The sequence below is a fragment of the Peromyscus eremicus genome, chromosome 2 (assembly GCF_949786415.1).
Source record: "Peromyscus eremicus chromosome 2, PerEre_H2_v1, whole genome shotgun sequence".
In the NCBI taxonomy this organism is placed as follows: Eukaryota; Metazoa; Chordata; class Mammalia; order Rodentia; family Cricetidae; genus Peromyscus; species Peromyscus eremicus.
The window spans coordinates 77689533-77707092 of record NC_081417.1 but is presented as its reverse complement, the minus strand read 5'-3'; the positions used below and the strand labels follow the sequence as shown (position 1 = coordinate 77707092).

The window sequence follows — 17560 nt, the reverse complement described above, 5'->3', positions numbered from 1 at the left end:
AGAACAGACAGTACCTCCCTCCCACTCTGCCAGGAATCTGTGCTTTGGAAAGGTCAACCCAGGACATCTGGCAGCCAGAGGAGACTCAACAGATCTCCAAAAACACAATCACATTGACAATTTCAGCCATTCTTCTTTTCATGTCTTTTGGACACTAGGAAAAGAATACAAGTAATAAACATTTTCAGGTTGCAAAGAACACACAAAATTTTTGCTTTTGGACCAAACTCTGATTTTTCCCCCCTTTGGCAGTAAAAAGACAAGTAAGTGAAATTTCCATTACGTTTCTGTGCCTTTGAAATTTCCCTCTAAGCAGTACATGTCGTGTTGGTCCCTGCAAGAAGTTCATGAAGTACAAAGATTAAAATCCACTGGATTCTGTCCTTCGCTATAATCTGTGAGCATTTGCAGCCAGATTTCAGTACTTGTTTAGATGCGCATCATTTGGAAGAATCTTAATTTATAGCTAAAAATTAAATATGTTGCAAAACCAATTATAAACTTCCTGTTTGTGTTGAACTTTTACAAGGGAAAGATTTAGGGGAGTTCATTTATCCCTTGAATGGGATAAATATTATTCAAATCACCTTGGTAACAGCTGGGCTATAGTCGTGCTGTAACTTTAGTGTTACTTTTGAAGTTAGCTGATGTCCGTCTAGAATTGACAGCAATAGTTTTCCTGGGAGATCTAAGGTTTTTTAGGAAAATCTTTTGTAAGGCTGTAGGGTGGCATTAATGTTTGGTTATTGGTGGGCAATTACACTCTGGTAAGTCTGCCTCAACTCCTACTACATCTTTACTTTGAGACGGAGGTGGATGTACTTGAGAAAGCATATACAGGGAGGAGGGGACAGGTGGTGACCCCTCTTAACATGGTTTAGACTACTGTACAGTTTGTTCTGTTGAAGGTAAAGTCAATAATTTCCTGTTTTGTGTGCTCACAGAGACCTCAAATGTCATGCTCTATTCCTGAGTGTCTTAGCTGCTGGTGGAAGTAGTGTGTGTGTGCTTAAAAGGAGGCATGGCCCTGTGTATCCTGGAGCTGACCAGATGGCCATGCTGCTTCTCTCTGACTTAATTATTGTGTATGTGTGTTTCCTGTTCTCCTCTCTTCAGGTGGTTATCTAACTGCATTTGCCTACACACCAGATTGCCATCACTGGATATGTAGGTATAGGCAAAACACCAGCTTTGGTGGCAGTTCATTGTACTATCCTCCCCCTCCTCCCCCAAATAAGAAGTCCTCTATGTAGATTTTTTTTTTCCAATGGGAAGTCACTCCCCGAAGCATGGTGCCCTCCAGTGCAGCTGAAGATAAAATGACAGCTTACATGGAAGCCATGTTAGTATAAGTAACAAAATGGCGTTGAATGGGTCGGTATCTGTAAAAGATGGAGGACAGTATTTTATTGACTAATTAGGATGCTTTACTGTGTAAAAGTACTGCACTGAAAAAAGAAATCATCCCTTAAAATGAAAAATAAATTAGTTTTCCAGCTTTCCTTTCCCCATCACTGACAAAAATCCTGAATTACCCAGCCAGCAACAAAACAGACAAACAACAGCTAAAGACCCCATATTGATCCTGGAAAGGAAGTCCAGCATGCCTTCCTCGTTGCCAAGTAAAAAGCAAGATGCTGAAAATACAAAAGAAAAGTAAGGAATCAGTCATTCTTGAATGCAGATTCTGAAAATACCCAATACCTATTATAAAAGTCGTCCCCAAGGAACAGAAAGAATAGCTAGAAAGTCACTCAGAATAAAAATGGAATACTTCTTAATAAAACTGCCCACAACAACTGTGAACAAAGACAATATATCTGAATCGATGAACCCTGGTAACATTAGTGATTTCCTGAGTGAAAGTAAATAAATCGACATTTCACGTAGGCATGTGTAAGAAAAGAGTTTGATAAACAGACTTTCTTGTGGGATGATGCATGTTCTTTATTTACTTATTTTAGAAAGAAAATTCATTCAATAAATCTTTACAGGATACTGTCCAGTGGTGAGCAGAGACAGCCTGATGGCAGGAGGACATTGTAACCAATAACGATTCTGTAAACACTGAATGGCAAGTGTGATGCTTCACCATTGAGGGTCACAGAGTGCTGAGAACTTAGGAAAGGGTTTTTGACTTCATTGTGGGAGGTACCCTGAAAGCAATGACAGCTGAAGACTGAGTGAGCGTTAGATTGACGTAGGGGTGGGTAACTGGGAATGGGACGGGCAGTGGCGCACTAACGGCCACTGAGAAGGTATAAGCAGGAAGTCAGTGCCGCGTGACGGTTGAGAAGTAAAGAAGTCCATGTAGCAGCAAACAGAGTGGAAGCACCATCAGGTCTCATATCTGCAGTGCTCCATTCTCGAGCACAGTGCTCTGAGAGAAAACACCTTCCAGCTTATGCACACTTTCTAGGAAGAAAGTGGTTACATAGACTCTTGCAAATGGGGGAGGGAAAAGACAAAAATTCCATAATGCCGTGGTAACTAAGCCTTTATTTACCACATGGACCTTTGGGAGGCAGCCCAGCTCTAAACTATAGCATTCCATATCTAGACATCTAGTAACAGCAATACATCTAGTAACTCCCACTCTGCCAGCTAGCTGGGTATATGCATCAGCGAACAAGAGAGGCCCTGCCTCAAACAAGGTAGGAGGCGAGGCCCAGCACCTGAGATGGTCCTCTGACTTCCACACATGCACAGCTGCAACCACATTCACACATAAGAACACACACAGATACACACACACACACACACACACACACACACTCCTCTGACTTCCACACATGCACATCTGCAACCACATTCACACATAAGAATACACACACAGACACAGGTACACACACACACACTCCTCTGACTTCCACACATGCACTATGGTACAGCTGCAACCACATTCACACATAAGAACACACACACAGACACAGATACACACACACACACACTCCTCTGACTTCCACACATGCACTATGGTACAGCTGCAACCACATTCACACATAAGAACACACACAGAGACACAGATACACACACACACACACACACTCCTCTGACTTCCACACATGCATTATGGCATGACTGCAACCACATTCACACATAAGAACACACACACAGACACACACACACACATACACACACACACACAAACATCCACAACGGTTACAAAACGGAAGTGGAAATGTTTGACACTGACTAGGTGGAGTGAAATTTGTATTAAGATAGACATTCCGACACAGGGCTGGAGAGCTGGCTCATTGGGTGAGAACATAAATGATTCTCACAAAGGAGCTGGTTTTGATTCCCAGCACTCATGTCAGGCAGCTCCGGCCTGTAACTCAAGCTCCAGGGGATTCAACACCTCTGGCTTCCATAGGTACCTACAAACATGGCATCCATTCACACAGACAAGCATACATATGATTAAAAACAAAATCTTTTTTTAAAGGACAGACATAAAACATATGAATTAATTCTTTTCAGTGGACAGGAAAAACAATATATGACAGTCTAGGTTAGTCTTCTAGAAAAAGCTTTCATCTCAAAAGGCCATCACAAGCTGGGACTAGTGGCACAAACCTGGAATCCCAACAACCCGGGAGGCTGAGGTAGGAAGATTGCAAGTTCAAGGCCCACCTGGGCTAGATTATTCTAGCGCAGGGTCCTCCTGGGCAGCCTGGTAAGAGTCTCTCTCAAGATAATGTTGAAAGGTGTTGGGCTCTATCTCAGTGTAAAGCATTTGCTTAGAATGCATGAGGCTCTGGGTTCAGTCCCCATTACTGCCTAAACATACCCCATATAGTTACATCATAATGACCCCTTAGCTACTGGACAGAGGAATAAGCTTTATTATGTCTAAGGTTCACTACCTGAAGCGTTTATCTAATTAATCGAATTATTCTTTATCAATAAAAACTCGGGAATCAGGGTAAGAACTTGAATGATCAAAGAAGCCATGGAGAAGTGACCAGAGACCTCCTCTCTCTCAGTCCTCCATCTAAAAGGCTGAGAATCTTTCTTAGCCCCTCCCCACTACTTCCTGAGTTGCTATACATGTCCTGGGTCCTCCAAAACCTCTATGGCTAATTTTAGTCAGCTAGTGGCTAGTGCCGCCCTCTGATTCAAAGTAAACTTTCCTGGCAGCCTTGAGGGTATCATAGTGTGATCAAAACATCCCAGAACTACCTGAGATTCTTTTAAGACATATTAGATAAGAACTGTTACAGCAGAATCACAATGGACCTTCAGAGATGAACTGAAATTGGAATGGATTTTGGGATCTAATTGGACTTCCCCAAGGGAATATACAAATTCAATGGCACCAGGAGAAAGAAAAAAATAGTGTTTGAAGTCCCCGTTAGAGAAATGAAAAGAATAAAGCCACAGAGAGGTTAACTTGGGTGTGGGGCTGCTGTAGAATTGATTTACCTTGACTCGTCCAGATCTGTGGAATTTCTGAGTTTTTTATGAAAACACAATTTTGCCAGCCCAGACTGGTAATGCTTTCTGCTTTGCTCATCCAAAATCTTGGGCTCTCTTTCTAGGGGTCTTCTCTGGCCCCTGCTGCCTGATTTCTCTTTAGCTTTGGTTTTTGTGCTCCATATGAAAGCAAAGAATCAAAGATCAGCTGCTTAGGAAAGAGGCATTGCAGAGAAGCAGCTGACTGGGAGAGCAGGTGGTGAGCATCGTGCCTCGGGTGGGTCTAGTGGGTTGTGTAGTCGGAGGGATGGGGTGGTTATAGGACTGTGGTCTGCAGCGGTGACCTGTTCTTCCAAAGCTGCTCCTCCCTCCCTGCCTCTTGTACCAACATTCCAGCGCCTCTCTTTCCATTTGTGTGGGCACCGGGCCCTTCAAGATTGCTTTGACAGATGTGTAAGAAAGAATTGCAGCTTGTCCAGGGAAAGGCAATCCTCAGACATTTTTTGAATAGCCTCCCACCCCCATCTTCCTTGTGACCGAGACAAGTCAGGGGGATCTTTCTGCACACTGAGTCAAGGCTCCCCAGACTCAGTCTTCCAGGAGCTTAGCAGGGTGACTTGAAGGCATCCTCATCTGATACCCTTCAGGTGCCTCAGACAAAACACACCACACAAGACTACCGAGACTGTCAACTGTTGCTCCCCACTTCCACCAACAGAATGCGGACCTAGTACTTTCTCTCATTTCCTCTCTCCACAAAAGGGTACTATTCATGCTTCATTCAAGTTGAAAACCCAGAAGTCATCCCAGACTCCCCATCTTCCTCACCATCAAGTGGAGGACAGCCTCACAAATACTTTCCTAGTCTACACTGCTTTCCTGGTGTTGCTGCCCTGATTTGGGCTCTACTTACTCCTATTTTAGAAACTAGAAATAATGAAGTATATACATACATATATATATGCACATGTGTGTGCGCGCACACATTCGACTTATCTTGATCATGTTCTTCCAATGTCACTAATCTGTATTTGAAATGAAAATCTGACAGTTGAGGCCAGTGAGATTAAAATGAAGGTCATTATTCCTTTCAAGTCCTCATCTGCATTATTATTATATGCCACTCAGGCTGAGAACCAGTGCTAACCTGGAAAATGAATGTCTTAGCCAGATACACAGGGCTTTCCTGGCCTTGGACACCTTATCTTCTGCCACTTCTGGCTTTACAATATGTAACCACAGACTATTTGTACTTCCTCTCTTTCATACTGTTGAATACCATTCTTTGGTTGTGTGCCTTGGTCTGTAGAGAATCTGCCATCAGAAATATGCCAAATAAAGAGAACACCAAAAGCAGCCTTGCCACGGGAATTCTATATTATTTTTATTTCCCATCTGGTGAAGTATGGAGCGGAGAAGCTGCAGAGCCACCTGAAGCTGAGTGGCTCCCTTCTGCTCCCCCCCTCTCTTCCTTCTCGGTTTCCTTCCATGCCTAACTGTGAGTCCTGGGACTGTCTGGCAATGTGTGTAGCTCTGTAAACCCCAGCTCTTCATGGCTCAAATCATGCTTTCGTGTTCTTCTATGCCGAGGATCTACCCCTGAGCCGTATGCACAAGCTTCCTCATGTGCGACACTCAAACACTGGGAGGCGGACAGTGGAAGGAACATTTGCCCATTGCTCCTCGTGCCCTGTGGGGTAGGAAGAGAGCTGCTGCTTCTCTGCTTTACAGACAACAACATGGCGGTTCCGTTCAACTCATCCACATGTCTCTACACATGTGCATGTGTGTGCACATCCAACTCTCTGCAGACTGGATGTGGTCCATCATGCACATAAGGAGCTGGATGACCCAATTCAGTTAGAGCTGTCTACTTATTTTAAAAAAGAAAATAAAAATGGATGAGGCTTTTGTTCTTAGAAGCGCAGAGGGAAATCTGTCACTTGAGCAAATTTGACTATGACTTAGGAGCTCAATCACCTTGGACTTTTCCAGGCCCCCTCTTCCCCTCCTATAATACACTGTTGTCTTTGGGTCAGTTTGATTCAAGACACCCCTGAGAAAGAGAAGTGAAGGAGGATGGGGAAGGTTTTCAATGTGGATTTCTGAGGCTGTCAACTGTGTATCATGAAGACACTTGAGTCTTGAAGACTCTGAGACAGTGTGGTCAGGCCTAATCACACTTGTAAAACCAGTTCCTTCCTGTGAAGAGTGAAGAGGACTCTGAGTTTCCTCACGAAGTGTTCACATAACTGGCTGCTGTCAGGCTGTGGCATTTCCCACTTCCTGTGGCCAAATCTAACAGGGTGCTTTTTTTTGGTTTTTGGGTTGTTTTCAAGACAGGGTCTCTCTCTGTGCAGCCTTGGCTGTCCTGGAGACCAGGCTGGCCTCCAACTCACAGAGATCTGCCTGCCTCTGCCTGCCAAGTGCTGGGATTAAAGACATGTGCCACCACTGCCTGGCCTTTTTTTTTTTTTTTTTTTTTTTTTGTCTAAAAGTTAAGTCCAAAGTCTCATTTCTAGAGCCATCTCCTTCTTAAACAGACTGCTCTTCTTGAATTTGAGCATTGGAAGGAATCGTAAACAACCTGTGACTGTGTTTGAAGCCTCTTCTGGTCAAAGTCAAGCAGACTGAGCGACTGTGGGAGAAGAAGGGCTTTCCCCTTGTGCTGCCCACAGGGAAAAGAGGTTGTTTATTTAAAATGTATCTGCCTGTGCTTGGAGCCAGGTAAGCTCAATTAGAGCTTTGATAAAGGAAAAGGGAAAAGGAACTTTTAGGATTGCTTTCCCATTCACGTGTGTGTGTGTGTGTGTGTGTGTGTGTGTGTGTGTGTGTGTGTGTGTTCCAAGTAGATGAATAAAGGGACCATGGATTTTCCATCCAAGCATTTTCCACCCTGAGAATAATTTCTTTCCTGGCTTCTCAATGAATAAGGCATTATTTCTGAAACCCAAGAGGCATTCCTTTGATTTCCCTTCATGTTTAGCTTTCTGAGTGATTTTCAATAAAGGAAATTCAAGGGCTTGGAATGAAGGCTCTGTTAACACTTTTATTAAGGTTCAGATAGTGGTCTGGCTATTATCTGCTGATATTTGGAATATTGTTTTCACTCTCTGAGGAGAGTCGAGAGTATTGAATTTATAAGAAAAATGAAGCACCTTGGATGGTCTTCAAAGTGAACAGCAGTTTCAAACCAATACACATTAGTGTTACAGAACAAAGAGCTTTATGGAGGACTTTTCTTCTTGCTTTATTTGTGTTTCCCTGCTGAATAGGTTCAGAGAGAGAGAGAGAGAGAGAGAGAGAGAGAGAGAGAGAGAGAGAGAGAGAGAGAGAGAGAGAGGACGGGAGGGAGGAAAGGAAGGAAGGAAGGAAGAAAGGAAGGAAGAAAGGAAGGAAGGAAGGAAGGAAAGGAAGGAAGGAAAGGAAAGGAAGGAAAGCTCCTATTCAAAGCTGGCTGTTTGGAGACTAAGTTGCATTTGTTTACTTTTTATGGAAACCAATCCTTGAGACTGATCCAAGCTGAGTACTCCAGTCAAAGTTTACAACCGCTGAGGCCAGCACTACCCCGTGTATCTGTGTGGGTATAAAGATCCAAATGCGTGTGAGGCTTCTCCTGACTCACCCTCTGTCCACTAGATAGCTGTTTATCCAGCATGGGGCTGATGGGGCTGATGAATAATGGCACACACTGCCCCCCCCCCCCCCCCCCCGCTACCATTCCTTCAGTAGAAGACCCTCCAGCACATGCTAAGATAATATAGTCATCAAGGCTAATTAATTATCTCATGACTTACACGTTCCCTTAGCTCCAAATGGAAAGTGATCTCAGAAACTAAATAAGATGGAATATCTTTTACCATCTGAATTTCCAAACCACTTGTGATTCTAGAAAAATCTTAATAATGCAGAGTAGTTGCGGGGGAGAAAGCGGAGAGTTGATCTAAGTTAGAAAACAGCTGAGACATAAAATTTGGTCACAAATATTTAACTTTATAAGTTGCAAAGAGTGGAAGGATAATGTAGTACTTTCAGGAATGTGGACTCCAGAGCCAGGCGGCAAGAGTAGAAAATCTGGGGTTTGCCTCTCGTTTACCCCTTTCCAGTGCAGTGATCTTTTAAGTGAGGTACTTAAACCTTCTGGGTCTCAGTTTCTCTGTTTGTACAGTGGAGTTTTAGTTTGCATGCTATATGTGCAGCTTAGGTGAGTTATCATTTGTAAAGTGTATGCCAGAACTTTGATTGCTGGGTTGAAAACGAAAACATTCATCACTGGAAGCTGCTGTTTACATGCCACAGATCTTGGAATAACAACATTGTTGTTGTTGGGGTTGTTAATGTACACTGGGTGATTATTTTCTTAGCATTCCTTTACAATTTATAGCCAACCCCAAGAGGTAAATAGACCACGTATGTTTTTCAGATGAGAAAAATGAGACAAAAATTCAATTTGCTTAAACACCTAGTTCCCTAAAAGGCATAGCAATGATTTGTTCGCTGGTGAACAGAAATAGAAACTGCATCTTCCATAAACCTGGAGGCTTGTGTCATTAATGTCTGTCTTTTGCCCCTCCCCAACCATGCCTGTATGAGATTTTAGTTTTTAAGAACTTATGTAGTAGTGTATATTCCTAATGCATTTTCTCATGGAACAGCTATTCATCAAACTCTGTGGTCTGTTCAAAAGTATTCATATGTCATACATCCTCAGGTTTAGCTAGGACTTGAATCAACAGCATATTATTAAGGTGACTATTTCTTCTATTTCTGAAGCAAACATTTCGTTTGTCTCCATGATTGGTGGCTCTGGTCTCAGGATTTGTACACGGACCTGAGATCGTGTCACTTTTTGGTTACATATTTCATAATGATATTCATTATTCTCCTTCTAATCCTTGATCCCTCCCTGTCGCCGTAGGTGCCTTTATTGTCTGCTGGACCCCGGGACTGGTCTTGTTACTCTTGGATGTCTGTTGCCCACAGTGCAACGTCCTGGCCTATGAGAAGTTCTTCCTCCTCCTCGCTGAGTTCAACTCTGCCATGAACCCCATCATCTACTCCTACCGTGACAAAGAGATGAGCGCCACCTTCAGGCAGATCCTGTGCTGCCAGCGCAGTGAGAACGCCAATGGCCCCACAGAAGGCTCTGACCGCTCAGCCTCCTCCCTCAACCACACCATTCTGGCTGGAGCTCACAGCAATGACCACTCTGTGGTTTAGAAGGAAGCCAGCCAGCCTCTGTGAAGCTGTGAACCCCCACCCCCTATTGCCAGGGCAAGGTGGGGAGCCAGAGGAGAGGAAGCTACTCCTGTACTTAAACACTAACCAATGGCAGTATTTGTCCCTAGACCCAAGAGACTTGACATAGCCTGGGGATGAACCTCTGTGGCAGTCCCCTTCTTCTTCTTCTTTGGAAAATAGAAAGTGTATGTCTTGCAGTGGAATTCAGAAACAGACTCTGGGGTGACCGTGTAGCCTTCACTAACTAGACTTAAAAGATTTTGTGTGGTTTGGCCTAAGCCAGAAGAGAAATCTGCCAAATTGAGTGCACGACTTCATACAGGCTTCCCCTTTAAAATACAAAACAAAAAACTCTGGAGGATACATTTCACTTAATCAGTATGTTTATTCCTGTCAGCATGTTTCTGGTTGAAAAGACTGTTAAATTGACATAGGAGAATTTTTTTTTCACTATGGAGGAAAACTGTAAATTAGAATGGTTTTTTTTGTGTGTGTGTGTTTGTTTAGAAAGCAAGCATGTGGCGTGTGTATACAGTATGTTTTTCTTTAAAGATGAAAGGATAATATTTTAACTCTTCTAGGGGATAGAAGAATCTAGTAAAAATCAGTATTCATTTGGGCTATGGAAGAAACAATATCCTCACCACTTTCCCTTTTAAGGTATTGGAACAGGCATGAAAGGCAGAGAGTGCGAGCTTATCACCCAAAGAGTGTATACTCTAAAAACCTGAGAGAAGATGAAGTGTAGTAGTAGTGTCCCCACGTAGTTAAGACACCCAAGTGCATTCTTATTGCCAGGACATTAGCGGATTTTTTTTCTAAAGCCTGTGGTTTTCCAAGTTATAAAATAATACATACTTAATATAGAAAACTTGAAAATTTCAGAACTGTGTGAGAAAGAATAAGAAAAGAAAGATTACTGATATAACAACCCAGAGGTAGCCATCTTTACCAGCTCCTGCATGTATGCCTACAGACATATATTATATACTTTTTTACATAATTGGAATGATATTGTAAATTTTTTTGTAACTTTTTCTTTCAGAATTGCCAGGTTTTCCTATGGCATTATTATTATTATTATGTTTTTTTTTTTTACAAAAACAGTGTTAGCAGCTATATAATATTCCATTTAATGGATACAGCTCAGTTTATTTAACCATTCCTGTATTGTTGACTAGATTTTTTTTTAATTTTCATTATTATAATATTGGAAGAAACTTGTGTACATAAAACTTTGCCAGTATCGTTGATTATTTACTTAGGACCTATTCCCATGAAGGACCTACTTTTTAAAATGTGAAATGTCCTCATGTGTTTTCACTTTATAAAAAGGGACATTCTACTTTCAAACTGCAGGGGTGGCAGTGTAAATGTCCCCAAAGTTACCTTTTTACAGAAGAAACACAGTGGTTACTCTAGTTGAGAATGACTTCGTAACAAGATGCTTCCCAATAACCAAGATGACCTAATGTAGCTAGTGATTTCCCTTTCGTGTTTTGAGGGAATGGTGATCCCATTCTTGGCAGCCACGCTGTCACGTCGAATTGAAGAAAACACAACGAAATCACAAACGTGAGTCCAGCATTGCTGTACTAAGTAGCCTGGGTGGGGTCTGTTAGCAACTGGCTGCTGGCTGTGTGTCTCCAGCAATCGCCCAATAGATGCTCATGTTCAGAGCTGCCTGGTTCATTGTCGGGGTGACCGGTGGCCCTATTGGTGTGCTAAAAGGAGCAACGAGGAAGAAACACAACCCTGAAGCAGGTGTGGGAAGGTCAGGAGGATGTCTGAGAGAGAGAAGTCCTGAAGAGAGTGGCATTCTAGGGAGGGGGAAGGTGAAGTGTGGCCCTTGTCTGCACAGAGGGAAGGCCCGTGAAATGTGTCTGGTGAACAAAAAAAAGTAGGTGGAGAGCCAGTTCGCAGGAGAAAGATTTTGCTCAGAGTTTACACAAAATGCAGAAGTTTTATTCTGGAAATGAGTGAAATGAATTTGGACGTTTATTAATGCCATTTTTATGGGGCGATAAGGACTATTTGAATTGAAATGCATACTAATTGGACCTTAATAAATCATTCTCAATCAGTGTTTGACAATGTGTGGTTCTCGTCAGTGCTGTTTCTGTTGTTCAGAAAACTTCTGGCTTGTCCTGTGATGTCTTCCTTCTCCAACCTTCTTTAACTTAATAGTCTGAGGTGAAGCAGCAACTGTTCGTCCAGCCGAGAGACGGGTTTCCCGTCCCATGAGATCCATGAAGGACGTGCAACCTCAACAGCATGGCTGCTAGAGCGAGGTGTTTCCAAGAGATTTTTTTATTATTATTTATTTATTTATTTATTTATTTATTTTAAATAAAATAAACACAATATAGTAGGATAAAACAAAAACTAATGTATCAGAATTGGAAAAACAAACAAACACAAGAAAAAGATCCCAAGAGAAGGCACGAGAAACAGAGACCCACTTGTTCGCACACTCAGGAATCCCATACAAATACTAAACTGGGAGCCACCATAACGGATGTGTAAGGTCCTGGTGCAGACCCTTGCAGGTCCTGTGCAGGCTGCTCCAGCCTCTGTGAGTTCATATGAGCTTTGATCATGTTGATTTAGAGGGCCTTGTCTTCTCCATTACTTCTGGCTCTTACACTCTTTCTGCTTCCTCTTCTGCAGGGTTCCCTGATCCCTGAGGTGAGGGATTTGACCTCTTGTTTAGGGCTGAGTGCTCCAAGGTCTCTCACTCTCAACTTCTCCATGTTCAGTGAGTTGGGTATGTATTGGCTTTAGCAATGGGGCCTTGGTGTCAGTTTGTGGAGAGCAACCTATAGGCTTGGCAATATCCTGGGTTGTTTGGGAATTGCTATGGGACCCCTTTGTCCAACAACTCAACTAGATGTAACTTAATTCCAAAATTGATAGCTTCATCAGTGACAAGAGATAGCCATTGTTTGGTGATTTCATTTAGGTTGCCTTCATCTATGTATATATTTTAGTAAGCTTCTACCACATTAGGTTTCCATACCACCCCTCAAATGGCCCTTAATTCTAGCTGTCTTTCCCCGTATTCCCTCCCTCATTTTCCCCATCTCCCCTCACCATTTCATCTTCCCATTCCACTGCCCATCCATCCATAACTGTACTCTATTTTCCTTTCCTAATGACATCTATCTGTGCCCCCCCCATTACTAACTCTATACCAAACCTCTGTGGTTCTATGGATTATAGCTTGGTTATTATTGACTTAAGAGCTAATCCACTGGGTTTGGGATATGTCACTCAGGATGTTTTTTTTTTCTAGTCCCTTCCATTTACCTTTGGATTTTATTTTTTTTAACGGCTGAATAAATGTACCACTGTGTAAATATACCATATTTTCTTTATCTATTCTTCTATGGAGGGACGTCTAAGTTCTTTCCAATTTTTAGCTAGTATGAATAGAGCAGCAATGAACATGGTTGAGCATGTGTCTCTGTGGTAGGATGAAGCGACCTTTGGGTATCTGCCCAAGAGTGGTAGAGCTGGATCTTGAGGTAGATGGATTCCCATCTTCCTAAAGAACTGCCACACTGGTTTCCATACTGCAGTGGCTGTACAAGTTTGCACTCCTGCCATCAATGGATGAGGGTTCCCCTTACTACACATCCATGAGCCATCACTTGTTTTATTGATCTTAGCCATTCTGATGAGTGTGAGATGAAATCTCAAAGTAGTTTTGATTTGTATTTCTCTGACAACTAAGGATGATGTTGAACATTTCTTTGAGTGTTCCACAGTCATTTGAGTTTCCTCCTTTGAGAATTCTGTTTAGATATATACCCCATTTTTCAACTGGGTTATTTGTTTTCTTGATATCTAATTATTTGAGTTCTTTATATATTTTGGATATTAGCCCTATATCAGATGTGTAGTTTGTAAAAATCTTTCCCCACTCTGTAGGCTGCCACTTTGTCTGAATGGCAGTGTTGCTTGCTGTACAGAAGCTTCTCAGTTTCATGAGGTTCCATTTATTAATTATTGATCGTAGTTCCTGTGCTAATGGTGTTCTGTTCAGAAAGTCTTCTGTGCCAATGAATTCAAGGCTATTCCCATACTTTCTCTTCTGTCAGGCTCAGTGTTTCTAGTTTTAGGTTGGGGTCTTTGATCCAATTGGAATTGAATTTTGTGCAGTGTGGTAAGTATGGATCTATTTTATTCTTCTACATGCAGGCATCCAGTTTGATCAGCACCATTTGTTGAAGGGCTTTTTTTCAATGTGTATTTCTGCCTTTTTTTTTTTTCAATCAAAGCTCAGGTGTACATAGGTGTGTGGATTTATGTCTGGGTCTTCAATTCTATTTCATTGATCAACATCTCTGTTTCTGTTCCCATACTATGCTATTTTTATTACTATAGCTCTTATGTACAACTTGAAAACAGGGATGGTGATACCTCCAGCAGTTCCTTTATTATTCAAGACTGTTTTGGTGATCCTGGGTTTTTTATGTTTCCATATGAAGCTGAAAACTGTCCTTTCAAAATCTGTGAAGAATTATGTTGGATTGTTGAAAGAGATTGCATTGAATCTATAGATTGCTTTTGGTGGGGTGGCCATTTTTACTTTATTAATCTTACTGATCCATGAGCATGGGAGATCTCTCCATCTTCTGAAATCTTCTTCAATTCCTTCCTCCCTTTCTTTCTTCCTTCCTTCCTTCCTTCCTTCCTTCCTTCCTTCCTTCCTTCCTTCTTGCCTTTCTTTTGATGTCTTAAAGTTTTTATCATATAGCTCTTTACTTGCTTGGTAGAAGTACCCCAAGATATTTGATACTATTTGAGGCGATTGTGAAAGATTTTATTTCCAAGATTTCTTTCTCAGTCCATTTGTCATTTGTCTGTAGGAGGGCTACTGATTTTTGTGAGTTAATTTTGTATTCAGCTACTTTGCTAAAATTATTTATTGGCTGTAGGAGTTTCCTGGGGGAATGCTTAGGGTCCCTTATGCATATTATCATATTATCTACAAATAAAGATACTTTGACTTCTTCCTTTCCAGTTTGTATCCCTTGATCTCCTTTAGTTGTCTTCTTGATCTAGCTAAGATATCAAGGACAATATTGAATAGATATGAAAAGAGTGGACAATCTTGTCTTGTTCCTGATTTTAGTGGAATTGCTTTGAGTTTCTCTCCATTTAAGTTGATGTTGCTTATGGGCTTTCAGTAAACTACCTTTATTATGTTGAGGTATGTTCTTTGTATCCCTAATCTCTTCTTTTGTCATGAAGGGGTGTTGGATTTTGTCAAAGGCCTTTTAGGCATCTAATAAAATGATCATGTGGTTTTTGTCTTTTAGTTTTTTTTTATATGGTGGATTATATTTATTGATGGGTATGTTCAACCACCCATACATCTCTGGGATGTATCCTGCTTGATCATGGCAGATGATCTTTTCCTTATGTGTTCTTGGGTTCTGTTTGCAAGTACTTTATTGAGAATTTTTGCATCTATGTTGACAAGGGAAATTGGTCTGTAATTCTCTCTCTTTGTTGGGTCTTTAGGTGGTTTGGGTGTCAGGATAACTGTGGCCTCATAAAATGAATTGGATAACGTTCCTTCTGTTTTCATTTTGTGGAATGATTTGAAGAGTATTGGCATCAACTCCTCTTTAAAAGTCTTGTATAGTTCTATGCTAAAACCATCTGGCCCTGGGCTTTTGATAGTTTGAGAGACTTTTAATTATTGCTTCTATTTCTTAGGGGTTATAGGCTTGTTTAAACTGCTTATCTGATTTTGATTTAACTTTGGTAAGTGGTATATATCAAGAAAATTATCCATTTCTTTTAGATCTTCTAATTTGATGGAATGTAGATTTTTAAAGTCTATCCTTAGGATTTTCTTGATTTCTTTGGTGTCCCCCCTTCATTTCTAATTTTGCTAATTTGGATATTCTCTCTCTGCCTATTAGTTAATTTGGATAAGTGTTTGTCAATCTTATTGCTTTTTCTTAAAGAACCAGCTTGTTTTGTTGATTCTTTGTATTGTTGTGCTGTTGTTTGCTTGTTTCTATTTTATTAATTTCAGCCCCAAGTTTGATTATTTCTTGCCATCTACTCTTTCTGGGTGTGATTTCTTCTTTTTGTTCTAGAGTTTTCGTGTGTGCTGTTAAATTACTGGTATGAGATGTCTCCAACTTTTTTATGTAGGCGCTTAGTGCTATGAACCTGCCTCTTAGAACTTCCTTCTTTGTGTCCCATATGTTTGGGTGTGGTGTGTATTCATTTTCATTCAATTCTAGAAAGTCTTTCACTTCTTTCTTGATCTATTTTTTATTTAGTAGTGAGTGGTTCAGTTCCCATGAGTTTGTAAACTTTCTGATATTGGTATACAGCTTTAATCTGTGGTGGTCGGATAGGATGTAGGGTGTTATTTCAACTTCCTTGTATCTTTTAGAGTTGCTTTATGTCTGAGTATATGTTCAGTTTTGGAGAAAGTTCCATGAGGTACAGGGAACAAGGTATATTGTTTTGTGTTTGGGTGAAATAGTCTGTAAATATGTTTGCTCCATTTGTTTTTTTAACATCAGTTAGCTCCAGCATTTCTCTGTTAGCTTTTGTCTGGATGACCAGTCTATTGGTAAGAGTGGGGTACTGAAGTGTCCCACTATCAGAGTGTGAGGGTCTGTATGTGATTTAAACTGTAGTAGTTTTTTTTTATGAGCTTGGGTGCCATGTGTTTGGTGCATAGATGTTAAGAACTGCAGTGCCCTCTCAGTGGACTTTTCCTTTGATGAATATGTAGTGTCTTTCCCTATCTCTTCTGATTAGTTTTGGCTTGAAGCCTATTTTGTCAGATATTAAAATGGCTACACCAGCTTGCTTCATAGGTCTGTTTGTTTGGAATATTCTTTTCCATCCTTTTACTGTGGGGGGATATTCATCCTTAATTTAAAGATATGAATCCTTGGATCCTTGACATATCAGAAGGATGTATCCTGTTTTCAAATCCATTCTGTTAGTTTGAGTCTTTTTATTGGGGAAATTGAGACCATTGATATTGAGGTGGTGGTGGTGCTGCTGCTGGTGGTGCCTGGTGCTGGTGGTGTGTGTGTATTTCCCTTCTTTTCATTTACTAGTCTGGGATTATTTATTACTTACGTTTTCTTGGGTATAGTTAACATCGTTAGGTTGGAGTCTTCCTTCTAGAGCCTTCTGCAGGGCTGAATTTGTAGATACTGCTTAAATTTGATTTTTATCATGGAATGTCTTATTTTCTTCCCCGATTGTGAATGAAAGTTTTGCTGGGTATATTAGTCTGGGCTGGCATATGTGGTTTTTTTAGAGTCTGTAGAACATCTGTCCAGGCCCTTCTGGCTTTTAGAGTGTCCATTGAGAAGTCAGGTGCTATTCTAATAGGTCTCCCTTTATATGTTACTTGGTCTTTTTCCCTTGAAGCTTTTAATATTCTTTCTTTCTTCTGTACATTTAGTGTTTTGATTATTATGTCCTGAGTAGACTTTCTTTCCTAGTTTAATCTATTTGATGTTCTGAAGCATCTTGCACCTTGATAGGTGTCTCCTTCTTTAGGTTAGGGAGATTTTCTTCTATGATTTTGTTGAAAATGCCTTTGACCTGGATTTCTTCTCTTTCCTCTATTCCCATTATTCTTAGATTTAGTCTTTTCATAGTGTCTCAGATTTCCTGGATGTTTTGTGTCAGGAGTTTCTTAGATTTAACGTTTTCTTTCACTGAAATATCTGTTTCTTCTACCACGTCTTCAGTGTCTGAGATTCTCTCTCCTATCTCTTGTATTCTGTTGGTGAAGCTTGCCTCTATGGTTCCTTCATTTTTCATTTCCAATTTCCCTCAATTTGGGATTTATTAATTCTAGTTCCACTTTCAGCTCTTGAATTGTTTTATTCATCCCCTT

The 17560-nt window shown here is 41.0% G+C and overlaps 1 protein-coding gene across 2 annotated transcripts in view; it reads left to right on the top strand.

Annotated features, from left to right (window-relative positions):
• The window catches only part of Lpar1 (lysophosphatidic acid receptor 1), a 124081-nt gene extending 112327 nt beyond the window's left edge, over positions 1-11754 (top strand). For both annotated transcript variants that reach the window (XM_059254398.1, XM_059254399.1), the window contains one exon: positions 9338-11754. In XM_059254398.1, the coding sequence (XP_059110381.1) occupies positions 9338-9639 (302 nt within the window). In that variant the 3' untranslated portion in view covers positions 9640-11754. The remainder of the gene's footprint in view (positions 1-9337) is intronic.
• Positions 11755-17560: the final 5806 nt, after the last annotated feature.